Below are 15346 nucleotides of genomic sequence, written 5' to 3' on the forward strand. Positions count from 1 at the left end.
GACGCGGTCTTGGCCAGTACGAGTGCATGGACGAGAGTAGACCTCACTGGCCCATGAAGCTTGTGTTTGAGGGAGCGGGGCCTGAAAGAGCATTCGTAGTAGACGAGATCATCGGTGCGGCATTGAAATTGCTGGCTCATCTCTTCGTGGACGATGCATCGTGTGAAGGAAGCAATGTCGTCACTGTTAGCTAAGTCCACGCTGGCTACGACGGGCACATTAGAAAGACGACCAAACTTGCGACGAATGCAGCGGGTCAAAAGTCTGTCAGTGATAGATGACGTCACACAAAGTGACGAAGTTGTCCTCTATGATCAGGAAACTGTACACGTCTTTGCCAACATCCTTCAGAAGATGGCCGACTTTGCCCTCTTCATGATGCGGTTAACAGTGTTGCACTACTTTAGCACTTCTATTTACATGGTGCAAATATCATTAGGCCGCCGAGCTCAGTGGAGATGTGTTTCGTCAGACATTTTGTTTTTCTACAGCATGCCACAAAAGCAAGTACCGCTTGAGTTCGTCAACAAAACTGTCCCATGCAGGCAGCGAGTGTGTCGCCGTGGTTCTTGAACTATGGAGGAAAACAACGTTCACAAGATATATCGACTTTTCCTCACTCGCTGGTTGAGGTATTTGGCACTGTGCAGTGCAGTGTTAGAAATTATGAATCTTGTGGGATGCTGGCAACTAGCCATGTCGCAATACGCCAAGTAGCCGTGCAGGTGGCAGTCACGGTTGTGCTCGAAGTCATGTAACCGGGAGGCGTTCATTGAATACTGTTTGCAGTACCATATGATGATCATCTCATCATGAATACGCCCCACTGGTTGTTTTAGCCAATCTTCCGTGTCTCACCCACCGCACCAGAAAATGTGCGCTGCTCGCGCTGATGAAGCCAGAACCTTGCCTGTTCGGAACTGTCCCGGATGGGTGGAAGTCCCGTCCCAGACGTGCCGGCTGGTTGAAGGTTGCCGTCCCGGGTGGCCACAGAGAGAAATTCTGGAGGTAGAACAGGGAAGCGTCGGCTGCTTTCGATAGAGGTAGCGTTCAGGACGCCGACACCGCGCTTCCATTAATTGATACGAAGTTCCGGGTTTATTCAGAAGGACAAAGCGGAGATCGTGGATGCCACGGAACCGTCAGCGGTCAGCTTGCCCAAGAGCTCAGTCGTTGTTGTTGGTGGCACCTCGTGGAGTGGCACATAGCCACAATGGGGGATTTGCCATGGTGCGTTGCGCATGTGAACAGTAGTGACACATTCACCTAATTAAGGCCGACAGTCAGTGGTGAATTTTTGCGTTAAAGGAAATATTTTGAAAAGTACAGCTATCAATCTCGCTGATGCAATAATGCAATCTTGAAGGTAATATCACTCTGGTTTAAGAACACATCCTTTAGGGCTTGCCCTAAAAGAGAGGGCAACGGGAATAGAATGAGGAAGCACTGATAGAGAGAGGGGAATCTCGAAATAAGCTCTTCGCAAAGAAGCAAACCTCCGACGTGAGAGGAGAAAGTGATTGATTCAATTTCGCTATATTATTCTAAAAGGCTCTGGAGATAGAATCTTGTTCTGCACAAATAAAAATTTAATCTCGGTATTCTGTACCGCAAGAGGGTCATGGACACCTCGCATTGCAGTGGACTTCATAAGCGGATATTCCAACTGAATGCCAAATGCTCAAAAACCGCAGTAGCAAGGAGAGGCTCGTGACTCAAGGAGTGCAGTTGCAGGAAACGTTGAAAGTGAGTTATTGTTAAATGCACAGTGTTTGGAATAAATGGGATCACAAGTCCGTAAAGGAAAGACTTTTCTGAACATTGAGATATCACGTAAGAAAGAACGCCGCAATGTCCAGGCACCCAGTGAAACTACACGTTTTAACATGTTGTGGAAAGAAAAATGAATGGGAACTCCTCAGAAGAACGGCCCTCGAGCCATCGAGCGCAGTCAGAACAGAATGGCTGTCAGCTACTACAATGACATGATTAGCATTGCAAAATATTTTTACAAAGCCAGCTCAGTCACTGGAAATAACGAATAGAGGTCTATTATCAGGGGTTCGAAAGTAATAACTCCTATCATGATCTACGGAATAAATCCCAACAGTTGCTTTTTCGTTTTGCTGGGAGAAATTGGTGAAAACTCCAGTATGTGTATAGAAAATTGCCCAAATAATCTTCTATAATATCTTTTCACATATTTGCAGGCAAATATTTTGCATTTTATGCAAGGGTGTAGTGAAAGTGGACTGCAGGATCAGTCCCCAGGATGTGAACCTGTACTACAGAACTGATGGTGGCTGAGAGATTCCACAGCACACAATAATTTAATCCAATATATGGGAGCTCAGTACTCGCGCCCATTGTGTGCCTCATCTACTTCTGACTGCGCAGCAGCACGGTGTAAGAATATATTACAAATCTCAGAACTCTACATCGGTGGGTTAGTTTTATAGTTATGAAAGCGAATGATTTGTATGTTGCGATATCTTTAAGAATGAGGATGAAGGATTTTTCACGTTCGCACTCATGAGCCACTGGTAATGTAACTCATCAAAAATGACGCATCCTGAACAAGAAAATGCACCACCAAAACCTTAATTGTGCCAGCTGAAACGTCGGTGTTAAAGCACTTAATACGGCCATGTATGAGATTCTTAGGTGCTTAGGTCACATAAATCGGCTCCAACTATTTCTTGACCCGTAGAACAATTACAAATGCATATTTTCAGCGCGATGTTTTCAGCAGCCAGCGTGTAAATTCCGATCTTTCTGAAAAAAAAGAAAGAGTTATGGCCACAGTGAGAGTTTTAAGATGAGCGCGCTGGCGTGGACTACGTCTTGGACCCAGCTTTTTACCCTTCATGATATAGAAGGCACACTCTTGACGCAGAGGAAAAATGTTTGTAGATGGCGGGTCAGTCACGATATCGCGATTTGGAGATCACGTTGGAGGCCATGCTGACGCATTCTATAGCGCAGTCTGCTGTGTTCGAAACGTGGAAGCGGTTTGTGTAAGGTGCACTCCTGTTGAGTTACATGGCTTTATCCTGACTTCTTAATGTGTTCTGTTTTGGGGCGTACTGCACTATCTTCATTCACTGACTGCCGTTGCACAAACTCGAATAAAACTCGGAAGAAAGCAGAGCTCGGGGCCACAGTTTCTTAATAATACCTAGAGGGAAAGCTGCCGGCGCTGCTCTTCATGCACTGTGGAGAGACGCAGGAATGCTGGGAAGACGAGTTTTCGTATTTGGCTTCGCTATTTGCGGGCGTATTATGTGGACTCAGTCATAACATGAGCTGCCGCGGGGGCTCAGTGGTTATGGCGCTCGGCTGCTGACCCGAAAGTTGCGAGCTCGATCCCCGCCGCGGCGCTCGAATTTCGATAGGGGCGGAATTCTGGAGGCCCGTGTACTGTGCGATGTCAGTGCACGTTAAAGAACCCCAGGTGGTCGAAATTTCCGGAGTCCTTCACTGCGGCGTCGCCTCAGCCGCTTTGGGGCGTTAAATCCCCGTAAATCAAACCAAACCAGTCATAACATGAGTCTTCTACAGGAGCTCGAAGAAATTTTGTGAAAGTTTCCAAACCAGCCCAACACCTTCGTTAAACTTATTTAAGGAGAAAGCGCAAGAATAAAATAAGTTCATCTGCGGGCAGAGGCGAGGATCGCGTCGCACATCGTCTCTGGTGCCGATTGAGAGGCAGAATCCACGTTTTCAGCCCAACACTAGCCAAGCCAACTAAGAAACCTGGTCTTCCCGGCATTCAAGCGCTCTTTAAGAAACTGCATAGACGGTGGCGCGAGCTTTTCCCCTAAGTAATATTAAGAAACTGTGTGCTAGGGGAATCATGCATAGAAGCCCTGGCCGCTACCCAAATACGCGTATGGCCATTCTAGAAAATGATACGGATTTGTGGCGATGCAGTTCATGCTTGCCTCCCTTTTCTGCCGACGAGATACCTGAGCTCTTCATAAATGCTGCATAACACGCACGCAGCACCCAATCGATAATCATTGTCGCAACTGCAAGGCTGCATCGGTTTACTCGCGTGCAAGGAGCACTCAGCCTCGAGTTCGCGCATTTCATCATATACGCCTGCAGTGCCAAAGCAGTTTTGTTGTTAGAGGCAAAAAAAAATATTCGCATCACCAACTATTAAATCGGAGCAGTTGAAGTGTTTGTGCGAAAGTTCTGCATATTGATTTCAAGCAAGCACGATGGAGGCATGCGAAGTGCTCTGTGGGCGTGGCGCGTTAAGCATTAAAAATCAGGACTTAATGCCGGCCTATTGTTTATTCTACGTACTAAATACCGTAGTGAAGCAAACCTCGTTTCACAAAATCATTATAGCGTGTAACGTCAACAGCACTCTACTGCGACACAACTAAATCAATTTTAAAACACAGCTCTTCGGCGCCCGTTCGTGGGTTGAGCCACGTTGGCAAACCCGGGAACTTTCTACACACGCTCCTCACACAGGCCCGCTTTCCCTCATTCCACATTACCGACCGTGGCGGAGTCTTACGGGGAGACTCTTCAGACTGGAACTTTACCTCATGACCAGCGCCGGATCATCGCCAGCGTTCTAAGACGGATTGCGCTCCAAGGCCTATCCTTCTCTTTATGAGAATGCCTGCTGACAGTGAAGGAGCATCGAGAGGCCGTGTAGGGAGGTTCGCCCACACCATTTATATCGTTGGCCATAAAACAACTCTACCACCACCACCACATCATCGAGGGGAGCGCAAGTGCGAGGGGAGAAAGCGTAGGCCGTCAGTGCGAGGGGAGCGCGGGAGGCGCTGGCGCGTCCAAGCTCAAGTTGTCGGCCCTCTTTTCTCCGCGACATTGGCGAGGCAGCGCGCGTGGACAGCTGGTCGAGAAGGTTCCACACCTCTACAGAGCACAGAGGCAGGGAGACTCAGCTTAACGCGCGTTGCGGCGCCTCCTCCCTCTCTCAACGCCGCCGCCCCCTTCTAGAAGATTTGGATATGGTGCGCGTGAGCGTGTTGCATGCCGTTATAGGTGTATCCAGACGGCGGGCCACGGACTGGCCCGCCGACCGGTCACGTGGGGTCAACCGCGCGTGACCCGGCCAGGCCTGGCCGGCGACAGCATCCGCACGACGGACCAAAAGAGAAGACGACAAGGCGGGCCAAAGCTATGTGATCCGCTTGCAGCACACTCTTCTCACGCTTTAGCACTCGGCGGCGAGAGCAAGCGGAATCCGCCGCCGCGGCAGATTCCGCCTATATACCCAGCGGAAAGCATGATCAGTCCAGGACAGATTTCTGCCGCGGCGATGAGGAAGTGGCATTCCCACGGGGACAAACATGGCGGCATGCTTCGAAGCAGAACCGCTCGCTTCGGACTATATTCGTCGTTGTTACTGCCTTTTCTCTTGCGTTCACTCTCCATAAATGAGCACACATCTATCGCTTGGTCTCACCTCGTCTATAAGAAGACGTATGACTGAAAGATTTGCTTTATTTTGAATTTAGAGCGACGATTCTGCCCATTCGAGGCTTAAGAGGAGCATGGGTTTGCTGACAGAAATAGTTCCCGTCCTAACTATCAGATGGCGCCACTAGGCTGAGGTTATCATCGCGTCTGTGTTTGCTTACGCTGAACTAAATGTGGGAAATGTGAGAAATGCTAAACATCCCGAAAAATACCTATGTTTAGCGTACATAAGCGTGCATACGCTTATGGTACGCAGACCGCGTCAATTTATGTCTTTTTCTAACCCCATCTGTGTACGCCGAGAGCGCCCACGTTGCGACGAATTTCGCTCGCTCTCGCCGCCAAATGCACAAGTGTCTACGAGCCATAACGCTGTACTAAGGCTAAAAAGTAAAACGTAGCGTCGTCCGACCAAGTTGACATGTTAAGAGTGAAAGTAAAACTGCTTTCGCTGGTGTCGCCTCGGCTAACGGGAGCGGTGTAGCCATCTATAGCCGGGAAAGACCAGTGTGGTACTGTTGCCAGACTTAATGTGTGCGAGTAGGCTGAAAAGTCCGTGGTCCGCCGCCAGAAGAAAATGCCCTCGCATTTCTCGCGCGATTCGGTCCGCGGACCATGCGCGGACCTCGTAGACCGGAAGCTATACCGCACGTGACCGCTAGTCCGCGGGCCGAAAGAGGTCCGTGGTCCGTCTGGATACACCTTATGCGGCCCTTGGTCAGGCTTCGTCGAAGGAAGTAGACAGGCCCCAGATCTGCACAGCTACCATTGAGTGTTGTCACTCGCACAGACGCTTGAGCGCTTTCGCTCAATGGGACAAGCAAGGTTTTTGTCTTTCTATCCTCAGCCAGTACATTCTGAAGAATGAGCGACGCAACCGGTGGAAATGCTTCGTGTGCCGCTGCTGTAAAGCGATCTTCCCCAGCAGAGGCTCAGGTCAGCCAAAGCCAGAGTCAAAAGATCCGCGCCGTCGAAGCAGCAGCTAAATGCCACCGCTGCCGAGAGGACCCCGCCGTTCGCGCATCCCAAGCAGACAGAGCTCCGCTAAAATTTTCAACTAGGGAGTATCGTAATCGTTCTTATAATTTTCAAAAAAATTAATCTCGTTGGGCTTACTTTTTATGCCTTGTAAGACAATTATGCACCATAGAAAATACCTCTACTTCTATCACACAGCGCCTGGTACGGGCTAATTACGCAAAAGACAACTTATTTAGACACGGCTGTGGGCGAAAATCTGACTACGAACGGATTCAGCGCACCAGTAGGATTATGTTATTGTGTTGCGCTTGAAGGAGACGCGTGTCTCAATGGAACTTCAAAGAAAGAAGGGCCTCAGTGGACGTACATTTAAGGCCCAATTGGTACATCAGAGCAACCGACTGTCAGACTGCGGTATTGCTCGCCTGAAGCCCAGGAAACCCACTTGGCGATTTGGTTGGGCGTGAAGAATTGAAATGAAAGGTTAAGAACCAATTAGACTGTCTAAGTGAAGGCAGTGCAACTAACTTGAAGATCCATATGGCAAGCGTTCAGTTCAGACAATCAATTAATAAGCGGTAAAATGAATGCCAGTAACCAATGAGGTCTAAGAGCCGAATGGGTTTTCCTACATACGGTTTTAACGTCTGTAAACAAGCATCAGAGCTGGTGATGGTACTGGCCCCAAATAACTTTCGATATCAAGACGCGGCGTTTGAAAGGGCTACAACAAGTTTCGTGCTGATTTTCGTGAGGCAGCGTGGCAAGCGAAGCATTCCGCTCAGTTCTTGATAAGGCTCCAGTGCAGCTTACGAGCCAGGTCTCGACGCTTCTTTATATAAACAGGAATTGTTCTGTGCGAAATTGAAGTGTTCCCAGAAAAGAAAAACGCTTGACGTATCCTTGTATTACGTCCTTTTAATTTTTTTTAAAATTTCGTTTGAATCAATCAGCTGTCCTTGGGAACTGATCGAGACTGTAATCAATTAGGTTGCTAAATCGAATAAATTTTTGTCAGTGCTGAGAGGACGCGATTCACGAAGCAACAGACGACGGTGATAAGTCTAGGAAGAAACATCAATCATACAACTGAGAAATTAATTTCTGAGTGATCAAGCAGACTAAGCAGGGATGGGCAGAGGTGAGAGAGCCGACACCCTGTGGAAATTTCATCCAAAACACGTAGGGGGTCAGCAGATGGCCCACGGTGCGTCTAGTTAGTTCGCCACATGTAAACAGCATAACGTTAGAACACTGTGGAGACGCGCGCTCCCCAAATAACTTAAATGGTAAGCTATTAATTGGTTTCACTTTGCAAACCCGTGAATTGCAGCTTCACTCTCCATAATGCTCCAACAGAGGTGACCTGCGTTTGTTTATTGTTTTGTACTACGCTTTAACGCTCGGACGCATACCCATCACCAGGCAAGATAGGAAAGTCTCTTGTTGTCCATAAGAACATTTTTCTCGTTGTAATCAACATCATGAAAGAAAAGAAAGCGAAGCAGATGCTTGATATTTATTTGGGTGTAAGTTGAGCATGAACAGTTTTAAACTATCAAAACATCGGTCAAAATCAGGATAAAGATTTCACGGGGTAACAATGCATGGATTGTCCTCGTTGTAATAGTATTCATCGTCCATAGACGTGACCGAAAAACTAGGTGCGACAACTTTTTCTTAGTACAAAATCTGTGCAAAACGCGCAAGCGTTTTCGTTGCTCCATTTACAAAGCGATGTGGTAATTCTATTCCGTTTCGATATCCGGTTTGTCCTCGCTAGAGAGAACACGTGCGCGCTCTAGATTTTAATTGTATGCCGAACTTCCGCCATCTGTTGAAATAGCTCGAGCATGTGGCGAATACAGAATTGATACATGCTCCCTGTCGAATCGCTGCTATGGTCGGCCTCCAGTTTCACGCACTCATGGCACTTACAGCTGAGGTACTGGATGCAGTGTTTCCCTTTCCTGTAAAAACAATGAAATTGCGTTTTTTTCTTCTGTGACTACCCTATCATGGGTCTTTCTGTGTCAAAGGGAGCGCTTGAGCTTTCCGCGTGCAGCTTAGGTAGAGAAATATTGTGCTCGTTAGCTTTATGGTTGCCTTATGTTTCAGAATTCTTCGTCGCATCGTCGCTCATCACCTGCTTTTTAATGGAAGCTCTTATTAAACCACATCTGCAAGGCCTACATCACATCAAAGAACCCCATGTTGTTCACTGCGAGGAGTTGGCCATAGACAGCACAGCTGATGACTCAGCCACTACTAAAAAGGTAAGGAATGCAAACGTGGCCTCCATTTTGGCGCGGAAACACGTCGTATAGGCAGAACTGTGCGCTACAAACAAGGGTGTGCTCTTGCGTTGCTTTTGGAGCGTTTTGTTCTTGTGGAGCGTCATTTGAAGGTAACACTATTTAGATGAAAGCAGTCAGAATGTTGAGCTATTATAAACTATTATTCCTTGATGGTCAGCGCCCGTCTTGTTGTTTCCCACAAGAGGATAATGGCGCATACCCACTTGTCTGTAATTGTTCCTTATCGTCGTCAACTTCTTTCGCACTGTTTATAATATTTCAGCATGCGCCAACTAGCCGTAGCCAGAACTTTAACAGACAGACAAAATCTGCTTTCGAGATGGCTTGATGGCAGGTCGGCGTAGATACGGGCTTCAAATACTAGTATTAATCGATGTCTGTTCTTTGACTTCGGTGTGTTTCAGTGAATGTTTCTTCCGCTCAGTTTTTGATGTTGCAGTGTAGAAAGCAGTAACTGACAATATCGCTTGTCCTAAGTAATACCGTGGGCTTGATAGGTAGGACGGCTTACACTATGCTTAAGTCATTAGATAAAATTAGCCATAGGTTACGAAGGTGCTAATAATTACAAAAAGAGGCATGAATTGCACCAGATTAAACATTTAATGCACATTATTTTCTTGTTATCTACTCGCATTGAGGTGCGTAACCAGTTGAGGTGACCAATAAGCACAACATGACATCTTAGGGTATATCACTAATCCTTTGCGTTGCAAATACTAATTCAGATTACCTAAGGAGGCTCATAAAAAGTAACTTGAGAGTAACTCTCCTGCAGAAGTCATATTGGCGGGAACCATTGCAATACTTTATTTCTGTTCTTTGAAGCTGGCGGCAAACGCCTTTATCACAATGCTTGCGGCCTGAGATGCGACTAGATTTATCCGGAATGACTGCTGCCATTCGCAACGGATTCTACCTTGTTCGAGGTTGTGATAGTTGCATTGCGCGCCATTAGTTTAAAACCCTTTGTCAGTTTTAAACTGAGCACGTCGGAGAGCGCTGGTGATTCTGGTCTTTAATTACCACTGAGCAGGTGTGTCGATATTGCTATATTCAAGTTGCTCAGTTTCCTGTCGGGAGCAATGAGCCTACAAAGAGTTCCAGTGCCAACTCAGTCTGCTCGTTGATTTTTCACGAAGCCTCCAAGTAAAAATGACAGCGACAGTTATGGTGTGCGGGCGCTGACACACGCCATGAAAAGCTACACTACATGTAGCTTGTGGAAAATATGCGCCACTGGGAGGAATTGCTAGCTAGAAAATCACCGCACAAATTCGACTTCATAAAGTGTGTAGTGTTTCGAAGAGCTTGCCTTTTGAAACGCTGCATTTACTAGAAATGTTTGAATGAATATAATCCATGTACTATTATTTTCCTCTCGTTAATCGCTATATAGGCATGTTGTACAAAACTGTCGAGCACCCTGTCACACAGTTGATCATTAAACTAAATGAGTTCAAGGTTGCAATTTCTGGCTCCTTGTTTATGCAAAATTGTTGGTTAAACAAGATATATGCTCAGAACAGGCACTGAATAATAACATTCTGGTTTGAACGAAATGATCGAAGATCAACTGGATGCCTAAGAGCCACTAATGAAGGAAAATCGTCGCTTACTATGAACTTTTTTCAAGGCCCGTGAAACAAGCTCTGGTGTACGTATAAATTGACGTGTTTACTTCAAATAAAATCTATAAAAAAAGAAATCAGCGCCGGTGTGTGTGTTGCCTTCGTTCTTGGTCCTTGTTGCTTAGGCTGTTTTAATATAATGGAGCATTTCCAACTAGCCCAATCTGCTGTTCTTCTAAAGCTCAAGCGTTTTCGAGATGAGTATATAAAAATCAATAGACTTCAGCAGCCGAAATTTTACGTGACATGAAAAAGGAATTGACAAGTGGTGTTTCATTCTTTTGTAGCCTACGTTGCGAGTAAAGATAAAAGGCGGCACTGTGTTTTCCCCGTACGATTCTGCCAACGAGGTACCGTCATCTCTCTACGCCCTCATCACCGAAAGGCTTAGTTGCCATGGCAACAAAACTGCGTTGGTAAGTATGTTTTTTTTTTTTTTCATGAATGTTCGGCGGACAGTGAGAAACACCGTGTTCGTTGCTGAAACATGGGAATTAGTCGTCCTCCTAGCAAATGAACGCAATGCAGGCACTGACGATGTTCTGACTTTATCAATATGCTTACTCTGTGCGCATGGGTCCGATAGAACTTTGTGAGAGCTTGTTTTTAAAGATTAGTGCGACTGGTTCTTTTTGAATATTTGAATGAACGGAGGATTTTGTTACTCGTGCTGCAGCCTGCTGCTTAACTCTCTTCATCGCGTTGCACTACCTGTAGGCCTGAGCACATTTAAGTTCAAACTCAACTTCCCCTTACAATCATTAAGCACGTTCGCGGCGTGCACTCCGGGCAGGGACCGATTTCGATGCGAGCAGCCGGCTTTGTATCAATAAATTTGCTGTAGCACTCACCGCACCTTTGGGCGCTTGTCTCCTTGAAGGTGTCCGGTCGTGGGTTTGCTTCATTCTTATGGAACCTCTCATAGAAGCGTAGACAATATTTTTTTCAGCCTATCTCTTTCTCAAGAACTGTTTACTCTCTCCTTCTAGGAAATCCACCTCGATACGCTATATTCTACTCTGTTCTTCCAGTGCGTACACAGACCGAAAACGTAGGCGTTACGGACTACCTAACTGTTTTTCAGTTCCTTATACTTGTCCGAGAAGCTGTATAGCAGTCTGCATATTCTATCGAGGTAGATTCTTTGTGCACTGCTCCTTTGTTCATCAACTTCTCAGCTAACATGAACCACTCATTCTGCTACCTGTGCGGGGACATATACGATGAACTGTTCTACAAATACGGGCGCACTTTACTATAGGCCACCATGTTTACTATTGATGTGGTCAGAAAAAAAAATTGATTATGCCGGACTCCGCGAAACCAGGTGACAAATGCATTCCTGCATCAGACACCGCAGTCTGTTCGACTGTTTCAAGTGCTGCTCGAAGTTTTTGGAGTTTACTGATGTATTTTTTCCGCGCTTCTAAATAGTAGTAGAACGTATACCGGTTTTTCAATTAAGATGTACTGAAATTTTCTAAAACAAGATGTTTAGTTACAAGAGCAGTTTTCTGGCTGAGCATTGTCAGCGGTGTAGCGCATCAAAGTACACTATGTCTTGTTAACAAGTACCCTGGTTAATTAATATTGCATAGTTCACTTCACTAACCCCGTTAGCCTCCTTTTTTATAGAGTAATACCCATATCAGTTGTTAGAATTTCGAAAAAGGAGCTGCCTGTCACGCTTAGACCCAACACATTTTGCCGACATCGCTCCAAAGTGCATGCGCTTTCGAAACGCCGAACTATTCCAACGCGAGAATGACGTATTAAGTACACAGGCTCAAAATACTGTCCAATGAAATAAAAAGATACAACAGAACTGGAATTTCTGTTACAAGCAGCATGAAACATTGCGCCCACCCCAAAACAACCATGACAGGCTCGATTTATAGCTGCAGTTGAGAATTGAAGATTTTTTATTTTCATTTTTTTTCATGAGCAGCTTCCCAATCGGAGCACCTGCCTGTTGTCAACAGGAGCTTTTCACCACAGAAGTAATGTTTGTCTGCTGTTTCTTCTTACATGTTACGATATAGTGTGTTTAGTGCGTGCAGTGTGCTCTTTGCTATAATTATCTTTCATTTATTCGAAAGAATTTGTACTATCCTAACTTCATTCTCGTTTATTTTGTACCCTTTCATCTTTTTGCACCACTCCACCCTTGAGCGTTACTCGGTAGTACTCAATAAAAATGTTTCCTCTAGGTTGCGTGGAATGCTTTCTCTTAATAAATGAAAGCTATATATATGGGCTGGTTATATTCTGCGCATTTTTTTATCTCCTTATTGATAGTGTGAATATGATCTATTGTGGAATATCCTTTACGAAAGCGTTCTCATCATTTGGTGATTAAAGTGCAAGGTTGCCCGCACTCTAATATCAATTTCCTTAGTAAATACCTTGTAGGCAACGGACAGTAAGCTTATCGGTCTGTAATTTTTCAAGACCATTGCGTCTCCTTTCTTATGAATTCAGATGATGTTAGTGTTCTTCGAAGCTTCTGGTACGGTCGAGGTCATAAAGCATTGCGTATACAGGGTGGCTAGTTTTTTTTCTAGCACTACTTCCCCTCAGTCCTTCTATAGATTTGCTGTTACCTGATACTCAACAGCTGCTTTTCTCTTTTGCATGACTCATAAGGCTTTCTTTTCTTAGTCTTTCGTAGCGCATTGCTGTGCGCTACCTTATCTCTCATTAACGCTTTCATCGACCTCAGAAGTGATAGAGGCATTGCGGAGTCGTGGTGTAGAAGAGCCTTATGTCAAAATACTGGAATATATATATATATATATATAGCAAGAGCACAGCTACCATAGCCCTCCATAAAGTAAGCAATGACATTCCAATAAGGTAGGGCGTCTGGCAAGGAGACAAGATCTCGCCAATGCTATGCACCGCTTGTTTACAGGGGGAACAGTTGAGGATAAGAGGTAATGGAGAATAACGAAATAATCTGCGAATCGCTGATGACACTGCCTTGCTGAGTCATTCAGGAGATGAATTGCAAACCATGATCAATGATTTAGACAAGCAAAGCGGAACGATGGGTCTAAACATTGACATGCAGAAAACCAAAGTACTGTTCAAAAGCATAGGAAGAGAGCAACAGTTCACAATTGGAAGCGAAGTGTTGGAAGTGATAAAGGAATACGTCGACTTATGGCAGGTAGTGACCGCTGATCGGGATTATTAGAGGGAAATAAATAGAAGGATAAGAATTAGGTGGAGCGCATATGGCAGGTTCTCTCAGGTCATGATTAGCAGTTCACCAATATGCTTGAAGAGAAATGGTACAACAGCTGTATGTTACCGGTACTCACCCACGGGTCAGAAATATGGAGGCTAACGATAAGGGTTCAGCTTAAGTTAAGGACAACGGAGTGAGCCATCGAAAAAAATTGTCAGGTGCAACGTCAAGGGACGGGAAGCAGGTAGAGTGGGGAGCGAACAAACGCGGGTTAATAATATCCTAGTTGAAATCAACAGGAAGAAATGGACTTGGGCAGGGCATGTGATGCGAAGTCAGGATAACCGCTGGTCTTTAAGGATAACGGAGTAGATTCCAAGAGAAGGCGAGCGTAGCAGGGGGCGGCAGAAGGTTAGTTGGGCGGATGAGACGAACTTCGCAGGCGCAGCTGGCAAAAGGCAAGGTTAATTGGAGTGGCATGGGAGAGGCCTTTGGCCTGCAGTGGGTGTAGCCAGGCTGATGATGATGAGGATGTTGCGTAAAGGAGAAAACTCTGAGAGGCCAGTACCGCGTGTGCGAGTAGTTAGTGACGCGTTTCTCAATTTTTACTGTAGCATAGTTCAAGGCACCACCATTCTCACTCTGCCGAGTCCACAGGAAGTGCGCTTCTACGCCAGGTTGTAAGTCGTTTAAAAAGGAATGGAAGGAAGGAAGGAAAGAAAGTGGCAAGGAAGGAGAGAGGAAGGGAAGGAAGGAAGGAAGGAAGGAAGGAAGAAGGGAAGGAAGGAATGAGGTGGAAGGAAGGACTGAGGAGGAAGGGAAGAGGGAGGAGGAAGGGAATAGAGGAAGGAATGAGGAAAGGATGGAATAAAGAAAGGAGGAAAGAACTGAGCTGTAGCGTACAGTCTGGACAAAAGTCTCTGGACCACGCGCTCCTCAAACGAAGACGGCAGCTGTACTATTAGCCGGTGGCTGGGACCGCACTTGTGGAGATGAAGGAAGAAAATTGTCACTTTCACCTCCACAAGTGTTGTCTCCAGCCGCCCGGTAATAGCTGAGCTACCGGCTTCGTTTGAGGAACACGTGGTCCAGAGACTTTTGTCCCCGAATATACCTAATGTTCGCCTTACTGTACGATCCACCTGCAAAGACCGCATCGACGCATCTCTCGTGGGGATTAAAATAACGATATGTTAACAGTCAAAAAAGCACTCGGTATATTTGGGTGGGCCTCTGATATCTTTCTGGCCGTAATTACAGATCGAAGGAAACCGGGCTGTCAAATACAATGAGCTGATGAGCAAGCTTCGTCGCTATGCCGCTGGATTTCAAGCGCATGGCGTTGGTCCGGGTGACAGGGTCTACTGCCACTGCGGGAACAGCATCGAATCATTTGTGGCGCTGTACAGCATCGCTCTTGCCGGTGCTACCATCGTTCTCAGCGACCCAGAGTACAAGACCGGTAAAACCTTGAGTTTTTGAACACTCATGTGAGGAACGCCCAAGTAGAAGCATAATGGTTCAACTAGAACGCAGGAAAACTTGTAGTGATCTCGTACATTAGCAGTGCGTCTTAACTAAGAGCCACAAGGCGTGTCAGGGCAGCCAAATGTAATATTTTTGTTATTATTGTTTTATTAGGAAAGCCACACTACATATATATTCAGTATAGCCGCCAGTACACACGCGCAGATTGGTGGCGACGTCCTGAGGACACTATCTGGTGCGGTGATGACCATCTACATATGTGTTGT

General features: G+C 46.0%; 1 protein-coding gene across 1 annotated transcript in view; it reads left to right on the forward strand.

The window, feature by feature from the left end:
* Positions 1–8328: 8328 nt before the first annotated feature.
* LOC144094947 (uncharacterized) overlaps positions 8329–15346 on the forward strand; it is a 36756-nt gene continuing 29738 nt past the window's right edge. The window contains exons 1-3 of the mRNA XM_077628815.1: positions 8329–8726; positions 10687–10815; positions 14853–15054. Of these exons, the coding sequence (XP_077484941.1) occupies positions 8469–8726; positions 10687–10815; positions 14853–15054 (589 nt within the window). The 5' untranslated portion in view covers positions 8329–8468. The remainder of the gene's footprint in view (positions 8727–10686; positions 10816–14852; positions 15055–15346) is intronic.

Source organism: Amblyomma americanum, chromosome 6, assembly GCF_052857255.1.
Source record: "Amblyomma americanum isolate KBUSLIRL-KWMA chromosome 6, ASM5285725v1, whole genome shotgun sequence".
NCBI lineage: Eukaryota > Metazoa > Arthropoda > Arachnida > Ixodida > Ixodidae > Amblyomma > Amblyomma americanum.